At 36.3% G+C, this 20018-nt stretch overlaps 2 protein-coding genes and 1 pseudogene across 6 annotated transcripts; 2 read left to right on the top strand and 1 right to left on the bottom strand.

Moving 5' to 3' along the window:
* Window positions 1-543: 543 nt before the first annotated feature.
* Window positions 544-9199, bottom strand: LOC148910045 (uncharacterized). Of its 3 annotated transcripts, none has more exons than XM_089032204.1 (2): window positions 9106-9199; window positions 544-2062 (listed from the first exon to the last, which is right to left on the bottom strand). In XM_089032204.1, the coding sequence occupies exon 2, from the start codon at window positions 2022-2024 to the stop codon at window positions 1140-1142; it is 885 nt and encodes a 294-aa protein (XP_088888330.1). In that variant the 5' UTR covers window positions 2025-2062; window positions 9106-9199; the 3' UTR covers window positions 544-1139. The 3 variants fall into 3 exon arrangements, with proteins under 3 accessions (XP_088888330.1, XP_088888331.1, XP_088888329.1); XM_089032205.1 differs by lacking the exon at window positions 9106-9199 and adding an exon at window positions 3912-4061; XM_089032203.1 differs by lacking the exon at window positions 9106-9199 and adding an exon at window positions 3261-3681.
* On the top strand, window positions 4432-5679 carry LOC148910046 (uncharacterized; annotated as a pseudogene).
* A 2606-nt stretch (window positions 9200-11805) lies between the features above and the next one.
* LOC148910044 (uncharacterized) lies at window positions 11806-19891 on the top strand. Of its 3 annotated transcripts, none has more exons than XM_089032200.1 (4): window positions 11806-11895; window positions 15159-16729; window positions 17132-17171; window positions 17749-19891. In XM_089032200.1, exon 2 carries the CDS (start codon window positions 15169-15171, stop codon window positions 16144-16146), a length of 978 nt encoding a protein of 325 aa, XP_088888326.1. In that variant the 5' UTR covers window positions 11806-11895; window positions 15159-15168; the 3' UTR covers window positions 16147-16729; window positions 17132-17171; window positions 17749-19891. The 3 variants fall into 3 exon arrangements, with proteins under 3 accessions (XP_088888326.1, XP_088888327.1, XP_088888328.1); XM_089032201.1 differs by having other exon boundaries at window positions 17116-17171; XM_089032202.1 differs by lacking the exon at window positions 17132-17171.
* The last annotated feature ends 127 nt before the right edge of the window (window positions 19892-20018 follow it).

The raw sequence follows: 20018 nt of genomic DNA, 5'->3' as shown, positions 1-20018 counted from the left end.
GTGTTTTATTTTGTTCTGAAGTGCTTGAGTGCAATATTCAAATTTTTTTGATAACTTCACAAATATTACAGATATAAGCCTGCAATAAACTGTTTTAAGTTCAGCAGATTAAGAGGTTTCAGAAAACACCATTCTTGCATCATTCCAGTGAATTCTTGCTAGTGTCGACACAAGCCCCTATTTGGCCTTAACAGGTGCTGGGCGGGGCCAATTTCAAAACATAAGCCATTTTCTGCATCTGTAGGTCTCAGCCATGCAGATTAACCCTACTTAATTGATTTTGGAATTTTTGACCAGTAAATTATATGTGATGAAAGAGGGTATTTATTGAATCTTTTATAAATTTTAAAAAGTAAAATACTAATGAAACCCGGGAAATTATGATGAAAGATGGATTGTCTTGTTATTTTTCAAAGAAGTCGAAAATGTATTGAAGTGGCTGATTTTTGTCCCAAAAAATGAAAGTTAAAAAAAAAAAAAAGAAGAAAGAAAGAAGGGGAGTAGAATTTCTTGCTAATTTTCACATGAATTCACTCAAGCATGTTAAGGCAGGGTATTTGACCAATTTATTTAACAACTTTAACAACGTATCTTCTGTAATATTTCAAACCTATGAAAATAAGTCTTGGACCTCAAGTGATATTCAGGTTGTTGAGAATTTTTAGCATGGTCATGCCGACTTCTGGTAGTCACGTGACCTTCGGGCGAGTAAAATAGTAGAAATGCATGAAATAGCCCGGTTAATTTAAAATGGTAAACTCGGGTCCATTGACTCCATCAAAGTCTTAAGGTCAGCTTGGCAACTTTAAATCCTTTTTTTTTTCAGTCTGTGAGGGTAGCACTGCGCATGTCCTGACTTATACAGCTATCCGGAGGTTTTGTAGGTTTCGACGTAAATATATAGATCAACTATTTATCGAGATCAAGCAACGAAACCGCAACTGCTGATCACGATACGGCAGTAAAATAACGAAATGTCAAAGCTGAATTGTCCTAGTTTGAACTTCGTTTAGTTGAACTGATTAGCAACAACAATTTGGTGCAGTTTTGATCAAGAAGTAATGCCAAAAATTCGAACTTTTACGGCATCATAAGTTAAGAACATTTACCATGCACATCAGTATGTACTGAATACTTGTTCATGGCAACGGCTGAGCCAATGTATAGGATATTTTCCACATATTGATAATTTTTTTGACTTTTTCATATGCGGTTCTTCCTCTTAATCTACCTTGTTTGTTCAGCTCTTCGGCAACTCTCTCTGCTTCTTCAAACGTCAGGCCTTCTGGATTGTCCATATAGTTTCCCTCTTTCTGTAACATTTTCAACGTTTTCTCAATAGAAGGTTCCCAACAAAGCTTTTCCTTCAAATCCACCCACCTTTTCCAAGCTTCTTGTCTTTCTTGGTCATCGAGCAAGTCTTCATCGTTAATATCTTCTTCAATGTTCTTTACTTTGTACGGCAAATCTTCAGCAAACTGGTCGGGCAGCACGATGTGATACATCATGGCCTGTAGAATCCAACATACTTCCGCAATATAAGACTGGCAATAATTTATTTCAACATTATTTTTCAGCGTTGGTTTGTCTTGGTTGAGTCGCTTATTAACTTCTTTCTTAAAGCTATAATGGGCTTCGTCGAAGTCCTTCTCAAACTCGCCCATTACTTTGAGGATGTCGTTGGCAACCCATTCATTAAATTCCTTCATTTCTTTCTCTTGGTTTAATTTGTTTTGTTCAACCGCTTTTTCCAAAGATTTTAGCCTAGATTCCTGTTTTTCCCCCTTAAGTTCTTCTATTCTGTTCATCAGATCTAGAAATTCTTCCTTAAGGTTAGTGACTTCTTCTTTGCTATTCTCTGATTCTTTGCCAAGGACTTTGCTTTCCAGGTCATCGCTGAGTTTTAGGCCATTAACGTGGATTTGGGAATCAAGATAATGAAATTCTTTCAGTTTCTGGTTTGCCCTTCTGTCAGTCTCAGTCATCAAATCATGAAGCGTCATCGAAACTGTATCACATTCCATTGCAGGATTATACTTTTGGTGAAGTGATTCTAACTTATCTAAGGAAAAATTAAAAATACACTATTATTTCATCAATCATTACTATTATTTTACTCACTTTATTAAGATATGATAAATGATAGTCCCCACTGCAGGCTGTCTTGAAGAAAAACAAAAATGAAACAGATAAGCAAACGTATGATATTCGTTTTACGAGTCTAGAACTGCGAAAATAGCTTCGTAGCTAACAAACTTGTGGCCCTCGCTCTTACCCCGTGGTCGAATAGGAAGAAGTGTTGATTTTTTTGTGTGTTTATTTATTTATTTTTTTGTGAGAATAAAATAGTCTAAAATAAAAGCCAATTTGTGTACAGCTAATACTGAAACAGTTTATTAATATTAATGCTAATAAACTAACTGATAATCTTGTCTTTGGTTGACTAAATTTTCCTTTGAGTAAAAGTCCCGGTTCATTTGTCCGAGAAATCTAAGATGGCCGCAAGTACGGGAACAAATTTCAATGTTTCATTCGAATGCTACAACAAAATCTCGGAACGTGTGAGGTGAAGAATACCAGTTTAAAAAAACTAAATATGACCGCTATAATTGACCAGTATTTTTTAAAGAAAGGAAAATCTGAATTTGTGAACTAAATATTGGCAAGAGATAAATCGGTTATAACCGCCATTATACTGCGCTAGCCAAGACACCGACCAACAACGAAGCAAAACTGTATTGTTAAAATCCCAAAAATCTCTTAGCTAAGGTCAGCAAACTCTTCCAGTTTCTACATCATTGCCTTACTTTGAATGGAACGTTTATTCAGTCGTTTATTCTTGAAATATAAGAAATTTCAATAAAAGCGAGTTTTCGTGCGTTCAAGCCATCCCTCCTTAACTGAACCTGTTTGAGGCTTAGGAAGCCCCAGTTTCTTGGTCAAGTCTATATTTGATATCAACTTCCCCTGCTGGTAAACGTCGAGTTAACCTTCTGCGACTAAATTCTAAAGTCTGAAACGCGAATTAGTTTTTTTTTTTTCCCTTGAGGTTAAAGGAAAGCGAAAGTGTGGAGCTATACCGGCATTAGAAACGACATTGTGCATTCTTTGCTATTGCAGTACAATTCAAAGGAATAGAACGTAATAAATTGTATTTCAGATTTTTATGTTGATATTTTGAAGTGTCTACAGTTTTCCCCCCAAGAAGGTTAAAAGTACGAAAACACAAACTCGATATGCATATAAAATCTAAGACTCACATTAAGTCGGAATAAAAAAGTCGCTCTCTCCGAGGGCAGTGAAATCCCTGAAGCTCAGTATAATTACAGGCTTATTTTTAGAACATCGAGTGATTTCCAAAATTCCCTGTTGCGAAGAATTGCATTGGACCGAAGTCTATGAAGGCTCGTTTCCTCATTTGCACAACTACCAGACCGAAACACAAATACCAAACCGAAAGGTCGAGCCTCTTTCTTCTTTGTCTCACTCTTAATTTCTATGTTATTTGTTTTTCATTTTTATTTTGTCACTAAAATGAATATTAAGAATAAGCACCATTTTTTGAAAGACCGAGAAAAGTAAACCGCAAACTAAGCGACGAATGATTCTGAACCAAAATGGGCCACTGTTAAGAGAAACGCGAAGAAAAATCTAGATTTCTTTTGTTCCATAAGGAATGGTTAAGAACAACTTAATTCAAGGGCAAAGTCAGGACTATCAAGGAGTTTGAAAGCTAGACACACAGAACTTATGTGTCGGGCTCAAAAAATACTTATTAACTTTGTCAAGGCTGCCTCTGTTTATCAGTTGGATTTAGCAGCCAATCACAAGACAAGTGCGTGCCAATTCCAAGAACTGGCTCCTGTGTTTATCTAATCATCGTTATAGTAGCCAATCACAATACAACTTACAGACATACGACAAGCAATGTCGCTTTACTCAGTCGATCCACAGTCTTGCCTATCACCCTTCTGACAATATTCTGAGTATTGATTCTACATGGGGTTAGATGTGGAATAACCCGAAAATATTTCATAGTTTGAGTGCGGCTTCTTGAAGTTATAAAGGTTTTTCCATGCCATATGCTAATGCTTTGACGTATGAGGAGTAATCATTTAATATACAAAACATTACTGGCACAGATAAATTAAATTTGAAATACGTCATTGTTTTCCCCATTGCTCTTATAGAAATTATTGCAAGCTATTTTTCACATAGAAGACGGTGTTTCGAATTACGAGGAACAACAAATAACCATAAATGCCTCCTCATACGTCAAAGCATTAGCATATAGCATGGAAAAACCTTTATAACTTCAAGAAGCCGCACTCAAATAATATATTGAAATATTGAAAATGAAATATTCCGCTTTGGCTTTCAGTCATTACTTGCGAACAGTGATCGCATTACTTGCAAACACAAATTACTTTTGAAACATTTTTGAGCCAGGCGTTCCTGGTCAACTCTGAGCCTGATCATGTGACAAGAGACTAGGAGGAGCGAACTTACGCCTTGTAGTATATTTATTTATGTAGTTCTTTATCAAATTTAATGTAAATTTAGTCAACCAGTATTAATATATAATTGCATGTGTTCAAATGTTCCTGAAGAACAGTTGAGGCTTCTGTCATCCCTTCGTCATTTGTTGCTCGATCTCTCTAGAAGGCTTAAATCAAGATTCAAGCGAGGAGTTGGTGGACTATGTAGTCTTTCGACTTCAACAAATAACGCAGCACATTCGACGTATTGCCTCGAATACACCAGTATTTGCAGACGTAGAGAGCTCCCTAGCGGTTGTTTCCTCTCTTTTGTCAGAGGCAGAACGATCTTTCGGGGTCGCAGTCACAAATTTCTGATTGGTTCGGTTTTAAAGTAAAGTAAAGTGCCTATATTTAATGTCAGTAGTTCCTTCAGTTGAAATTCAACTGCTATCAATGGAAGCCGACGGTGCGCACTTTACCCCCTCTCTCCATCAGTGTTCTGTTTTAAGAGTATTTAAAGCTGAAGCTACACGGATTAGAGAGAAGTCGAAACAGACGCGGAGATCCTAAAGATCGTACCGTGGACCTCAGCTCCGAAGGTCGCGCACCAACCAACTGAGCTACGCCTGCTCCTAGTTTTCTTATGTTTTTTTCCCGAACTTTGGTTCGGTTGAAACCGGACCAACCGTACCGGTGGCTACGGCCCTGTCTCTGGAAAGTGTGTGTCCAAGTGTGTAATTCTGGGCAGGTTGGTCGCACACGATTCGAAATACCGAGGGAACAGTTGCAGTATCTTATAGATTGGGATTTAACTTCATCAGATATTGCTCTCAAAGAATCTACAGAATTGGAAAGTTCGTGGAAATGGATTGCTTCTAGAGGAATTGGTGTCTCTGGTACTTCCACCCTGTCTCCTCAAGGCCCCCCAAAATCCACAAGGAACGCCTGGCTACGCAGGCTAGCTCCTCCTAGTCTCTTGTCACATGATCAGGCTCAGAGTTGACCAGGAACGCCTGGCTCAAAAATGTTTCAAAAGTAATTTGTGTTTGCAAGTAATGCGATCACTGTTCGCAAGTAATGAATGAAAGCCAAAGCGGAAGTCGCTACGTTGGAATGTGAAGAATTAATTGAAAAGGATCGTTGTATTAGACGTAAGCGAGGTGTTAGCTTCGATAGTATTAAATGGGCACAAACCGGATTCAATTCGTTTTGTTAAAGTCATTTAGTGAAAGGAAGGTCTTTGATAAATAATGCTGCAAAGAGCAGTGTTTTCAAAGTAGTGATGCCGAAAGACGTGTTTCAAAAGTAATCCGTGTTTTTGCAAGTAATACATGGTGGTGAAAGATATGAATTTAAAAAAATAATTTACACAAGAACAGTTTCAAAAGTCAGTTGTCTTCTAGGTTACATGTTTTCAAAGGTAATTTGAGTGAAACAAACATGTTTTTGTAAGTAATAAGATGTAAAAAGAAATGAATTCAAAAGTAATTGGCACAAGCTACACATATCTAATTTTGAACCCGAAAACGCGCCATACCCTTCAAATAAGAACCATTTCAGGCTGAAATCTCAAAGTAGGTTCTTAATTTCCAAATACAAAGTCAATCTGTTTTATTTTCTTGTAAATAATAAAATACAGTACTCTGTAATTTATTATTTACAAGAAAATAAAAATCGAGGTTCTTACACGCGGGGTTTTACTGTATTCGTTTTACGAGGGTAGAAGTGAATAGCTCTGTAGCTATCAAACCTGTTGCCCTCGTGCTTGACCCCGTGTTTGAATAGGAGCATGCATTTTGTGGTAGAAAACAGTCTAAAAAGAAAGCCAGTCGGTACGGCTAATAAAGAGATAACTATAACCTTATTTTTCGTCTTCTTATAAGTCTAATAAGTTCGGTAAAGTTCGGTTCATATCTCAATGCCGGCCGCGAGTGATGCTAACAAAATCTTTCACTCATCATCAGATAGTTATTTATGTTCTCGTTTTTGAGAAAAAGTATATATCACTGCGATTGCTTCTTTTTTTCTATTTGAAATAGTTTACTTTTGTGGCTAAATGTTCCTTTTCATGTATGTAATATAAAAGTCGTCCGGTTTCCAAGATACCAGGAAAAAAATGTCAGTGTTTAATAGCGCAGCGCAGCCGTGACGTCATAAAAACGAAGACAAACATGGGTTATTATTGTAACCGTATAAGTAAAAATAATAAAATCGGTTCGTATAATCCTCAGTAGCGGTTAAACAGAATGCAAGGTTTGTCCGAATCTTTAAGCTATTTTTAGAATCAGTGCGCTGCGCTATTATGATCTATACTTTCGATTGGATTTCTTGAAATCTGTAACAAGAAATGCACTGAAAAGTTAAGAAAGCGGCGAATTCTTGTCTGTTTGCCATCCCTTCTTGTATAACCTGTTTGGGGCTTAGGTCGAGTTAACCTTTTGCGACTAAATTCTGCTGAAGGATACTGCACTGATGCATGAATTAGGGAATTTTTCCTTGAGGTTAAGCGAAAGGGAAAATGTGAAGCTAAACATTAATTGTACATTCTTTGCTATGGTAGTAGAATTTTTTTTTTTTAACTGGATATTGCGATAAATGGCAATTCAGTGAGATCAGTTTTTATGTTGATAAATTGAAATGTCTGACGGGAAAAACATGTTTCCAACAAGGTTAATAGTACTACGCGCAAAAAACTCGTATTTGTAATCTAAAACTGACATCGAGAAGCTGGAGTAATGACACCCTCTCGAGGGCACCGCGAAATTCCTGGAGCCAGCATAATCTTATTTTTAGAACAACGAGCAATTTCCAAGAATCGTTGTTTGAAAGAATTGCACCCGAAGTAAATGATGGCTCGTTTCCTCATTTGCACAACTACCAGACCGAAACATAAATATCAAACCGAAAGGTCGAGTTTCTTTCTTCTTTGTCTTCTTAATTTTTCAGTACATAGCAGCAAAAGTAAATTGTAAATTGTAAATTAAAAGTAAATTGGACTTTCAGACATGCCTGATAAATTGGACTTCACAAAATGGAAAAACTTAGTGTCCATGCTTGAAACTTAAGGCTAATTCTTTCATATAGTGTTTCGGTTAATACAGTATCTTGGTCTGACGAAAGTATACTTCCGAATTTTTTAGTATACTTTGAGAAAACAAACATTTATTTTCTCACTTATACTCTTCAAAATGTTTAGAAAACGTGCTGAAATGCACGCACGCGCAAACGTTTTTCTCTAATGTCGGTTTAGTGTCAATCTCGAACCCAGAGCCTGCGTTCCTTCTGTCCTGCGGTAAAGAAAGAGTGCTCTCATAATCCATTTTATGAGACCAGGGTTTCTTGGACTTCCGGTATAACAGCGCGTGCGTTCAAAGACTTGCTAAAAATTAAAAGAAAATTTTTCCAATTTATAATTTCTACTATGATCTTAACTTTGATTTTTAGTTTGGTTTTTACTTTGATTTACTTTTTACTTTTATTATTTTGATCGGTTACATCTCACTTTCCAAAAATTGCGCATGCGCCAAAATGTGGATTATGCCAGAGCCCTCGTTCTTCACCGCAGGTTGAAAGAAACGCAGGCTCTGGGTACGAGATTTGTTTAGCGTAAAATTACGCAAGCATCCTCGTGGGGACTATATATCTTCAGTCGCAAGAGTTCCCAAGTGTCTTCTTTTCATGGTAGGGCCGAATATAATACATCGTAATCAGCACACAAAATGTTTTCTTCGTTAAAAATACCTGCCATGATTTTCGAGGACAATTCATTGGCCTGATTTTTGAATTTATGGTTAACACTGAATTTACTCGAAAAATGCCGATATGATATTTTACCCATCGCTAACGATGAACAACAGACTCTTGTATAATCCGTAGAATACTAACACTGTCCATCATGCATTCGAATTCAAAGTCAGGAAAGTTTTATAAGCTCGAACCAAAGTAAACTTAATATCCATTGATCACCAATACCAATGGAAGTTTGAACTAATATTCCAAAATCAATCAATTGTACCCGGCAGTAGCACGAAGAATGATACAGTGCTTTTGCGACATACATCCAAAATGTCGGACAACTTCGAGATACACGCGAGAAGGCGCGATCAAACTCCCTAGCTTTGCTTCTGGGTTTTATATCGCTCCTCAGAGTCAGGGGACTCTAGCAGCGCTCTAAACATCGAATATTTTATAAATTTCAGACCGTTTTCAAAGTAATTTTTGAAAGTTGCATCTGGAGTAAAATTTGATGACTGCGCGATTGTTCGGTACAGTTCGCGGTTTCGACAAGACATGCACATGCAGCTTCCTTCATATTTAAATTGCAAAAAATTAAATTGCACCATTTAAAAAGAAACTAAAACAAGTCGGTGGAAATCAAAATGAATAAGGTTTCTACATCAAATTCTATCAACGGTAACTTAGCGAAGAAAAGATGGAGAAAACTTGTCGCAATAAATCGAACACGCTTAAACAACTAGCAAAGGATTCAATGGTTGCCGTAGAAAGTTACCATCTTGTTCAAAAAGTCCAAGAACTAATTCACTTGTTTCCTTACGATTTACTCGATCGATATAATCTTATATATGTATATATAGTTATATTTTAGTCTATTTTTTTCCCTTACCTTATTCTATCGACGAAAACCCCGCCGGACTTCCCAAAAAACGATGGCCGTACGTCTAATCTTATATTTCTTCCTTCATTAGCGCTTTATATTGCGTTGCTCGCATTGGTATCATGGTGCGTTTTGATTGGCAGCTAAAACGTATCAAGAAATGCCCTATTGTTTGGTACTAAAGTTGAAGAACAATAGCAGGGATTAGCAAAGGATTAGCATTTTACTCCGACGATGGACTAACGTCCGAAACGTCAGTAAGTTTTTTCATCTTTTCACGGTGTATAATTTACCTTTTCATCATTAATCTTCGGACTACGCAGTTTACATCGGATTAAATGCACGTTTATAAAACTGAATTTAGAGCGCTTTCCAATCGCAGGAAATCCAGTTTGCCGTCGCAGACGGGAAAAAATGGTTTTTAGTTTGGTTGACGTCAATCAACCATTTATTGTCAATCGGAAATTACACTGAAACACAAAGCTTTAGCAATACACATGCCTTGGAATGTTGTGAAAACGCCTTGAAATACGTCCGAATTGTTAACTTCATTCAAAGCGTTAAACGCGTAGTTTCGGTGGTCAAAACAAAAAACACTCTATCAAGTTTATTCATGACTTACCATTTTCATCGTTTTCTGGAAACTGATTACGGATAAATTCCATATTTCTCGCAAGCATGTAGTCCCTAAAATAAAAATAGCGATCATAAATACTTAAAATATATATCAGTTCAAACACAGTTTTTTAAAATAGTTCTTAACAATAAAAGTATTCCTTACCATCTTCTGTAAGGATCAATTCCTGGATCCGCCTGAAAACACAACACAATTTAAAAAAATTATTAACTAGCTAGAATATGTTTAAGAGATGTGATTCATTTCAACTCTATTACCTGGTCAATTAACTGTAGATGACCCTGGAGGTAGTTTGATAACTCCTCCAGATAAGCGTGAACTTGTGGATCAGTTGTCGAAATCTATTTCAAGATATATAACATTCATTTTTAATTTCTTTATAAATGCCTTCAATATTGTTTAGTAGTTAAAATTCGTTATTTAAATGCTATCTACTTCAAAAAATTCAAACTGCATTCTCTTACCGTGAATGAAACGTTGCCTGCCATGTTGCAAGTATACTGGCTTGGGACAAAGCTATCTGTCATGATCGAAGTGTCAAAGGAAACACCTATGACAGGAAGGACCTCGTTTTCGAGCGCGCGAAAAACGAAGTCTCAGTCTTGGATATTGCGATTTAGAGGTTGGCTTAAAGTTTAGTAATGGAAGTTAATAAAGAGGAAGCTTGTAGTGCACCGGTAAGTAATTTTAAAAAACTTACTTGTATCATGTTGTATCATGTTGTTTTCAAAATACAGGAGACCCAATCATTTACCACAGCAAGAACAAAATTCTTTATACAGCAATGCCACACAATTAATAGATAACGGGCCGAAACATCATCGCTTTCGAAGCGATATAGGCTTGTTCCGTCTGCGACGGCAAACTGGATTTCCTGCGATTGGAAAGCGCTCTAAATTCAGTTTTATAAACGTGCATTTAATCCGATGTAAACTGCGTAGTCCGAAGATTAGGTTAATATATTCTCACACTGATCTACTTTAATTTCAGCTTCTACGAATGAATCTGCAGACAGGACAAGTAGTACGAATATGGGACCACCAACAGCGCCAGCTCCACGGCGCAAAAATAGGAAATTATAGCTTCACTTTGTAAATATCTTTAAAATAAGAATTAAAAGGTTCCAGCAAATATTTTATGATTGCAACTAGTTTTTAATAGTCGATAAGGAGCCAATTTATCGCATCCTCCTTAGTAAGTCAACATATGCATTAGGATGGACCAAGCTACCATTTATACTAACACGGTTTGAAGGATCAAACATTCTGTTTTAAAAACCATTTTAGTTTCCCGAGCCAAGTTAATGTGTTTGTTTGTTTGGGTGAAGGAGAAAACTTGAACTGACGTGAAACATTCAAGATTGAACGTGATCCCCTGGATAAGAAAAATTATGATTTCAGTTTTTATTCATCTGACGGCCGTTCGCGCGTGTTTTTTGTGAAGCTGTAAAGCATTCAAAAGCTTTTAAGAGAAATAGGTTATTTGTTCTAGCCAAGTAACCGTCTTTTTTCAAGTTTAGTGAACAGTAATTTTAGACGAAAAAGTTGTGAGTCTTGCATAAATTGTTACGGCATCTTAGAAATACTTCAGTTCAAATAATTAAGATTAGACGCGAACAATAGGTGTTTAGCGGAATCAAGAAAAATAAGAACCGATGACATGGTTTAAAGTTTCATTCGAAGCGATGATGAGATATAGTTTTGTGCGAGCGAAGTTAAAAATCCACCTCATCCCTACCCCCATCGGCAAGGATACTTCAAGCGATTTTAACCTAGTGGGGTAGTGTAGTGAGAGTTTGGTAACTATACAAAAGTTAGCCTAAGGGGGGTAGAGTTGTGATTTTGCTCCCTTTACGAAAGTTTTACGAAACTTTTCCGATGGTGTTCGTTGCCACTCGAGTTGGCGAATTTACGAGTGACTTGTCAGGCTTAATTATATGCTAATCCTTTGCTAATCCCTGCTATTGTTCTTCAACTTTAGTACCAAACAATAGGGCATTTCTTGATACGTTTTAGCTGCCAATCAAAACGCACCATGATACCAATGCGAGCAACGCAATATAAAGCGCTAATGAAGGAAGAAATATAAGATTTCGCTGAATTGCTAGACGTACGGCCATCGTTTTTTGGGAAGTCCGGCGGGGTTTTCGTCGATAGAATAAGGTAAGGGAAAAAAATAGACTAAAATATAACTATATATACATATATAAGATTATATCGATCGAGTAAATCGTAAGGAAACAAGTGAATTAGTTCTTGGACTTTTTGAACAAGATGGTAACTTTCTACGGCAACCATTGAATCCTTTGCTAGTTGTTTAAGCGTGTTCGATTTATTGCGACAAGTTTTCTCCATCTTTTCTTCGCTAAGTTACCGTTGATAGAATTTGATGTAGAAACCTTATTCATTTTGATTTCCACCGACTTGTTTTAGTTTCTTTTTAAATGGTGCAATTTAATTTTTTGCAATTTAAATATGAAGGAAGCTGCATGTGCATGTCTTGTCGAAACCGCGAACTGTACCGAACAATCGCGCAGTCATCAAATTTTACTCCAGATGCAACTTTCAAAAATTACTTTGAAAACGGTCTGAAATTTATAAAATATTCGATGTTTAGAGCGCTGCTAGAGTCCCCTGACTCTGAGGAGCGATATAAAACCCAGAAGCAAAGCTAGGGAGTTTGATCGCGCCTTCTCGCGTGTATCTCGAAGTTGTCCGACATTTTGGATGTATGTCGCAAAAGCACTGTATCATTCTTCGTGCTACTGCCGGGTACAATTGATTGATTTTGGAATATTAGTTCAAACTTCCATTGGTATTGGTGATCAATGGATATTAAGTTTACTTTGGTTCGAGCTTATAAAACTTTCCTGACTTTGAATTCGAATGCATGATGGACAGTGTTAGTATTCTACGGATTATACAAGAGTCTGTTGTTCATCGTTAGCGATGGGTAAAATATCATATCGGCATTTTTCGAGTAAATTCAGTGTTAACCATAAATTCAAAAATCAGGCCAATGAATTGTCCTCGAAAATCATGGCAGGTATTTTTAACGAAGAAAACATTTTGTGTGCTGATTACGATGTATTATATTCGGCCCTACCATGAAAAGAAGACACTTGGGAACTCTTGCGACTGAAGATATATAGTCCCCACGAGGATGCTTGCGTAATATTTTACGCTAAACAAATCTCGTACCCAGAGCCTGCGTTTCTTTCAACCTGCGGTGAAGAACGAGGGCTCTGGCATAATCCACATTTTGGCGCATGCGCAATTTTTGGAAAGTGAGATGTAACCGATCAAAATAATAAAAGTAAAAAGTAAATCAAAGTAAAAACCAAACTAAAAATCAAAGTTAAGATCATAGTAGAAATTATAAATTGGAAAAATTTTCTTTTAATTTTTAGCAAGTCTTTGAACGCACGCGCTGTTATACCGGAAGTCCAAGAAACCCTGGTCTCATAAAATGGATTATGAGAGCACTCTTTCTTTACCGCAGGACAGAAGGAACGCAGGCTCTGGGTTCGAGATTGACACTAAACCGACATTAGAGAAAAACGTTTGCGCGTGCGTGCATTTCAGCACGTTTTCTAAACATTTTGAAGAGTATAAGTGAGAAAATAAATGTTTGTTTTCTCAAAGTATACTAAAAAATTCGGAAGTATACTTTCGTCAGACCAAGATACTGTATTAACCGAAACACTATATGAAAGAATTAGCCTTAAGTTTCAAGCATGGACACTAAGTTTTTCCATTTTGTGAAGTCCAATTTATCAGGCATGTCTGAAAGTCCAATTTACTTTTAATTTACAATTTACAATTTACTTTTGCTGCTATGTACTGAAAAATTAAGAAGACAAAGAAGAAAGAAACTCGACCTTTCGGTTTGATATTTATGTTTCGGTCTGGTAGTTGTGCAAATGAGGAAACGAGCCATCATTTACTTCGGGTGCAATTCTTTCAAACAACGATTCTTGGAAATTGCTCGTTGTTCTAAAAATAAGATTATGCTGGCTCCAGGAATTTCGCGGTGCCCTCGAGAGGGTGTCATTACTCCAGCTTCTCGATGTCAGTTTTAGATTACAAATACGAGTTTTTTGCGCGTAGTACTATTAACCTTGTTGGAAACATGTTTTTCCCGTCAGACATTTCAATTTATCAACATAAAAACTGATCTCACTGAATTGCCATTTATCGCAATATCCAGTTAAAAAAAAAAAATTCTACTACCATAGCAAAGAATGTACAATTAATGTTTAGCTTCACATTTTCCCTTTCGCTTAACCTCAAGGAAAAATTCCCTAATTCATGCATCAGTGCAGTATCCTTCAGCAGAATTTAGTCGCAAAAGGTTAACTCGACCTAAGCCCCAAACAGGTTATACAAGAAGGGATGGCAAACAGACAAGAATTCGCCGCTTTCTTAACTTTTCAGTGCATTTCTTGTTACAGATTTCAAGAAATCCAATCGAAAGTATAGATCATAATAGCGCAGCGCACTGATTCTAAAAATAGCTTAAAGATTCGGACAAACCTTGCATTCTGTTTAACCGCTACTGAGGATTATACGAACCGATTTTATTATTTTTACTTATACGGTTACAATAATAACCCATGTTTGTCTTCGTTTTTATGACGTCACGGCTGCGCTGCGCTATTAAACACTGACATTTTTTTCCTGGTATCTTGGAAACCGGACGACTTTTATATTACATACATGAAAAGGAACATTTAGCCACAAAAGTAAACTATTTCAAATAGAAAAAAAGAAGCAATCGCAGTGATATATACTTTTTCTCAAAAACGAGAACATAAATAACTATCTGATGATGAGTGAAAGATTTTGTTAGCATCACTCGCGGCCGGCATTGAGATATGAACCGAACTTTACCGAACTTATTAGACTTATAAGAAGACGAAAAATAAGGTTATAGTTATCTCTTTATTAGCCGTACCGACTGGCTTTCTTTTTAGACTGTTTTCTACCACAAAATGCATGCTCCTATTCAAACACGGGGTCAAGCACGAGGGCAACAGGTTTGATAGCTACAGAGCTATTCACTTCTACCCTCGTAAAACGAATACAGTAAAACCCCGCGTGTAAGAACCTCGATTTTTATTTTCTTGTAAATAATAAATTACAGAGTACTGTATTTTATTATTTACAAGAAAATAAAACAGATTGACTTTGTATTTGGAAATTAAGAACCTACTTTGAGATTTCAGCCTGAAATGGTTCTTATTTGAAGGGTGCTTAAATTGAAAATTTCAGCCTGACAGGTTCTTAAACTTTAGGTTCTTATATGCGGGGTTTTACTGTATTATACATTTTTTACTTGTTATTTTTGCTTTGAGGAAGTTATTTATGACCATAATCTTTAAATAAAATCAGTTGATAATATTGCATTTTTAATTTTTCCTCAGATAACTTAGAATGACTTTACTAATACCACATTATAATCCGTCAATGGAATGTGAGACCGTTTCGATGACGCTTGATGATGATTTGATGTTTGAGACTGACAGAAGACCAAACCAGAAACTGAAGAAAATTCATGATTTTGATACCCAAAGCCATGCTTATGGCCTAAAACCCAGCGATGACCGGGAAAACAAAGTCCTTAGCAATGAATTAGAAAATCGCAAACAAGAAATCACTAACCTTAAGAAAGAATTATCAGATCTGACGGATGGAATAAAAGAACTTAAGGCGAAAAAAGAAGCGCTGAGCAAAACTCTTCACGAAAGAGAGACTAGGCTAGATTCTTTGGAAGAAGCGGTTGAACAAAACAAAATAAAGCTGGAGAAAGAAATAAAGGAATTTAGTGAAAACCATGCCAAAATCATCCAAGAATTAGATAAAGAGTTTAAGAGAGAAATAGAAGAAGCCAATAAAGTAAATAAGCTACTCAACCAAGAAATAACAACGCTGACAGACGAAAGTGTTGGTATGAAAAATGAGTTGAAGGAATTTGAAGCAGCCCAGGGCAGGTTTTGCCAGGATATAAATTATTGCCAGTCTTATATTGGGCAAGTATGTTGGATTCTACAGGCCATCATGTACCACATCGTGCTGCCTGACCAGTTCGCTGAAGATTACCCTTACAAAGTAAAAGACATTGAAGAAGATATTAACGATGAATACTTGCTCGATGACCACGAAAGACAAAAAGCTTTGAAAAGGTGGGTGGATTTGAAGGAAAAGATTTGTTGGGAACCTTCTATTGAGAAAGCGTTGAAAATGTTACAGAAAGAGGGAAACTATATGGCCAATCCAGAAGGCCTGACGTTTGAAGAAGCAGAAAGGGTTGCCGAAGAGCTGAACAAACAAGGTAGATTAAGAGGAAGAACTTCATACGAAAAAGTCAAAAAAATAATCAAGATGTGGAAAGTATCCTATACATTGGCTTAGCCGTTGCCATGAACAAGAATTCAGTAATACTGATGTGCATGGTAAAGTTCTTAACTTATGATGCCGTAAAAGTTCGAATTTTCGGCATTATTTCTTGATCAATCAGTGCCAATCTCAAAACTGCACCAAATTGCTGCTTATCTGTTCAACTAAACAAAGTTCAAACCAGGACAATCCAGCTTTGACATTTCGTTATTTTACTGCCGTATCGTGATCAGCCGTTGCGGTTTTGTTGCTCGATCTCGACAAATAGTTGATCTATATATTTATGTCGAAACCTACAAAACCTCCGGATAGCTGTATAAGTCAGGACATGCGCAGTGCTACCTCACAGACTGAAAAAAAAAAAAAAAAAGATTTAAAGTTGCCAAGCTGACCTTAAGCTTCGATGGAGTCAATGGACCCCGAGTGCAACAACGTACCACATATCTTAAGGACAATCATATAAGATATAATGATAATTGTTTTAGACAAAATTCAATCAGCTCAAATATTTTTTTTCCAGAAAGTCCAAGCAGAAGCCAGATATGTCCAATGAAGAAACCTAAATGAAGTCTGTCTGATATAAGATCTAGATTTCCAGGTTTGTTAGCTCAAATAATTTTGCGTTCTCGATTGTTTGTAGTGCTGAATGTGGATTCTTTTCTCTTCTTTTTTAAGTCAATTCTTTTGAGAAATTGTATCATTATTAGAGCAGGTCTCTTCCTCCAAACTGTTATTTTAACTCTGAAATAGAAATAAGTGGTTACAATAGAGAACTTTAGCACGAAGTTCCTGCTATGCACCGCAAACCTCAAACTCAGTACAGTTAAAAGTCAGGCGTTTTCCATCACACCTTCGACATTTAGCAAGGCTTCATAACGAAGATGTTACTGGAAGAGCCGCCATATTGAATTTCATTGATGCCCAGTGTTTCTAGCGGCAGCAGAGCAGAGCTTAACCTGATGCGAAATTTCTCTAATGCTATAGCTTAATTCCTCGACAGCCCATTCGATTATAAAAAGATGAGCTCTAAATCGAAAAAGGTAAATATAATTAGTAAATAAAATGGTTAGCATGGATATCATATACGTCCCTGTCGGGATATAATATTTACACCAAAAAAAAAAAAAAAAAAAAAAAAAAAAAAATCAAAAATCAAAATAAAGCCACGCTGAGGGGTAAGGAAAGGGAGGTGTAGGTGGGTTGTGGCTTAAACTTTTCTAGATATAGTTTACAGTTTTTTCATATCGTATATATATTCTTGATCCTGTTTTTTAAATTACTTTTAACTTTTACTTGAATGCCGTGGTATAATTTATCTAATCCTATCCTACATTCAAAATAAAAAGTTAATAAGTAATTTAATTTATGAAAACGTAACAATATTCATTGCAATCATCACCATAATTGTAGCTATTGTACAATTACTTAACAGGTTGTGTATTCAATTTGTGAATTAAATACAATAAAGTACTCTATTTCATGCCATAATTTTGTATTGTTTTGCGCGTCCTGGGGTTTAAGCTTCTCCATTTAAGAAGCATTGAGTTATCTGGCCACAACACACTCCGCCATCTTGTTTCCTTAGCTCCAGTTTCATGCAAAACTATTTTGTATCAGGTCGATCGTCTTTCCTTGAACGTCGTACAGGAACTCGAACAATAGGTGACTTAATGTCAACGAAGCGGTCTGGCTACTCATTGCATATGAAAATCATTCCATATATTGATATGACATTTGATATTGGTGACAATAACACAATTCAGTTCTGGTGCGCATGCTCACTGATGACCGAAAACAAGATGGCGGACCGTGTAAAACGTTTTTCTCGTCCACCAAAACGATTCATTGAGGAATGTAGTCGTAAAAAAGAACCAGGAATAAAGCGAAAGCAAAAAAACGACAAAAGTCTTTACGATGTTGAGATTGTTGAAGTCGATAGGGAAAGAAAGAAGTTGAAAATCCATTTTGTTGGATATAGCGACAAGTTTGAAGAATGGCGAGACTATGACAACGAAGGCGAATACTTTCCATTTATTCGCTTGGAGAAAGCTTATATTCCAGGCCAGCAGTCACTAGAAGACCGAAAGTTTGTTTTTCATGAACAGCTTTATCGCTCAATTAAAAGAGCTTTGTGGTCAGGCCGACGGGACGACCCTTCGACGAGAATAGAAATAAATGTTGAACAGGATGTCTTTTACTCCGGACTTGGAAAGATCACAAACAGTATTCTTCATAGGGGAAAAGACATTTATAAATTGGAAGACAACCGGTCTTTGGACGCTATACTAGGGACAAGGTGGGATGAGAGGATTCTTAATTGCATTGGAGATTATGCTTTTGTAGAAAAACAAACTGTACGGTACTGGATCACTAAGAAGAACCCAATTCAAGAGTTTAAGTACATTGGTGGTAAATATGTTAAATCAGAAATCGAGGATTCATTTATGCTTGTATTTACGTTTGTACGAGGTGATGAAAATAGGAAGCAATATCTTAAAAACAATACATAAACATTTACCTTCAGATACTCAATGGATTTAATGGATTCCTTTTCAAGAATTATAAAGACAACATTTTGTTAATAGCCATGGTTATATCAAAATATCAATGATAAACATTATTGCAATTTTGTTTGTTTGTTTTGTGCATGTTTCCTAAATGCTAAACCACATACTGTAAAAAAACTGCTTTATGTCTAAATTCATAATTGCTGAAAACTCACAACTGAAAACTTGTTAATAGCCATGGTTATATTAAAATATCAATGATAAACAGTATTGCAATTTTGTTTGCTTGTTTTGTGCGTGTTTCCTAAATGCTAAACCACATACTGTAAAAAACTGCTTTATGTCTAAATTCATAATTACTGAAAACTCACAAAGTGCAGCTTGGCACCCACTTATTATTCACTTTATCAAGATGACCACAGCAAACTTCAAATGCACACCTTTTGCATTTTTTGGTGCATGTCTTAATGTTGTGACCTTGTTCCAGACAGTTTGAGCAAGTCAAAGAATTTTTTTCTCGCTGGTAACCTTCTGCCTCAAGGTGCTGCACTCTTTGTTTTTTCCAGAAGAGTTGTCTCAAAGCAGATACCCCTCGGTGGTTGGATGATCTGAAATAATTTTTAGATGCCGTATCATTATATTTTTCCATCCCTTGTTGATTGAAATGTGCAATATTTTTGTATAGCTTCAACAATTCAGGAACATGACAGTAAAGAGTGTGCATATATGGTGTAATATCTTTACCCTGATAAAGATTAAGAAATTGTTGAAACCAGGATTTTATTTTATCTTTCAGCTTGACTGTTGATTCTTCATTATCATAGTCCAGTTTTAAATCTCCAATAATGTCCAAAAAATCACCCCAAAGTTTCTTCAAATTATCTGTGTATTCATATGTTGGAAGCAGAGTATTGAAGTCAATGTGCTGAAAAACAGTTAGTTTTTCTGGTCCAGTTAGATCCCTATAATCAAGTTTTTTAGTATTTGGCTCTACCTTCCATTCAAATGTTATTCCAATGTTCTTTAAAAATGCCTCATACCCTGCCATGTGTTTGTATTTTTCCCTTTTAAAACCATTTGGAAAAGTTTTAACATTTTCAATTGCATCCTTCCTCCTCAATTCTCTAATCAGAAGCTCAATGAGGTTGTCTGATATTCTTAAAAACAAGTGCAAAGTATCAATGATAACATGGTCTAGTGGAATAAAATTGAAGAGGGGTTTTGATTTGCAATTAAACCGTTTGGATCTTGAATGTTCAGTTATTTCATCATGTGTCCTTGCTCCAAACTTCTTATCAGTTAAGGACCAGGTTTTGGTTATATCACATCTAGATTCTCTGGGACACTTGCAATAAATGCATGCATAATCCTGGTTTGCTG

Source organism: Actinia tenebrosa, unplaced genomic scaffold (genome assembly GCF_029948245.1).
Source record: "Actinia tenebrosa isolate PJP-AT-01 unplaced genomic scaffold, QUT_ActTen_1.0 PGA_scaffold1__47_contigs__length_23844297, whole genome shotgun sequence".
NCBI classification, from domain to species: Eukaryota; Metazoa; Cnidaria; class Anthozoa; order Actiniaria; family Actiniidae; genus Actinia; species Actinia tenebrosa.
The sequence above is the reverse complement of the archived record's forward strand: the minus strand, read 5'-3'. Positions and strand labels throughout refer to the sequence as shown.

Coding starts and splice junctions, on each gene's coding strand:
- LOC148910045 (XM_089032204.1), bottom strand. CDS start 2,024: ATGGAATGTGATACAGTTTCGATGACGCTTCATGATTTGATGACTGAG.
- LOC148910044 (XM_089032202.1), top strand. CDS start 15,169: ATGACTTTACTAATACCACATTATAATCCGTCAATGGAATGTGAGACC.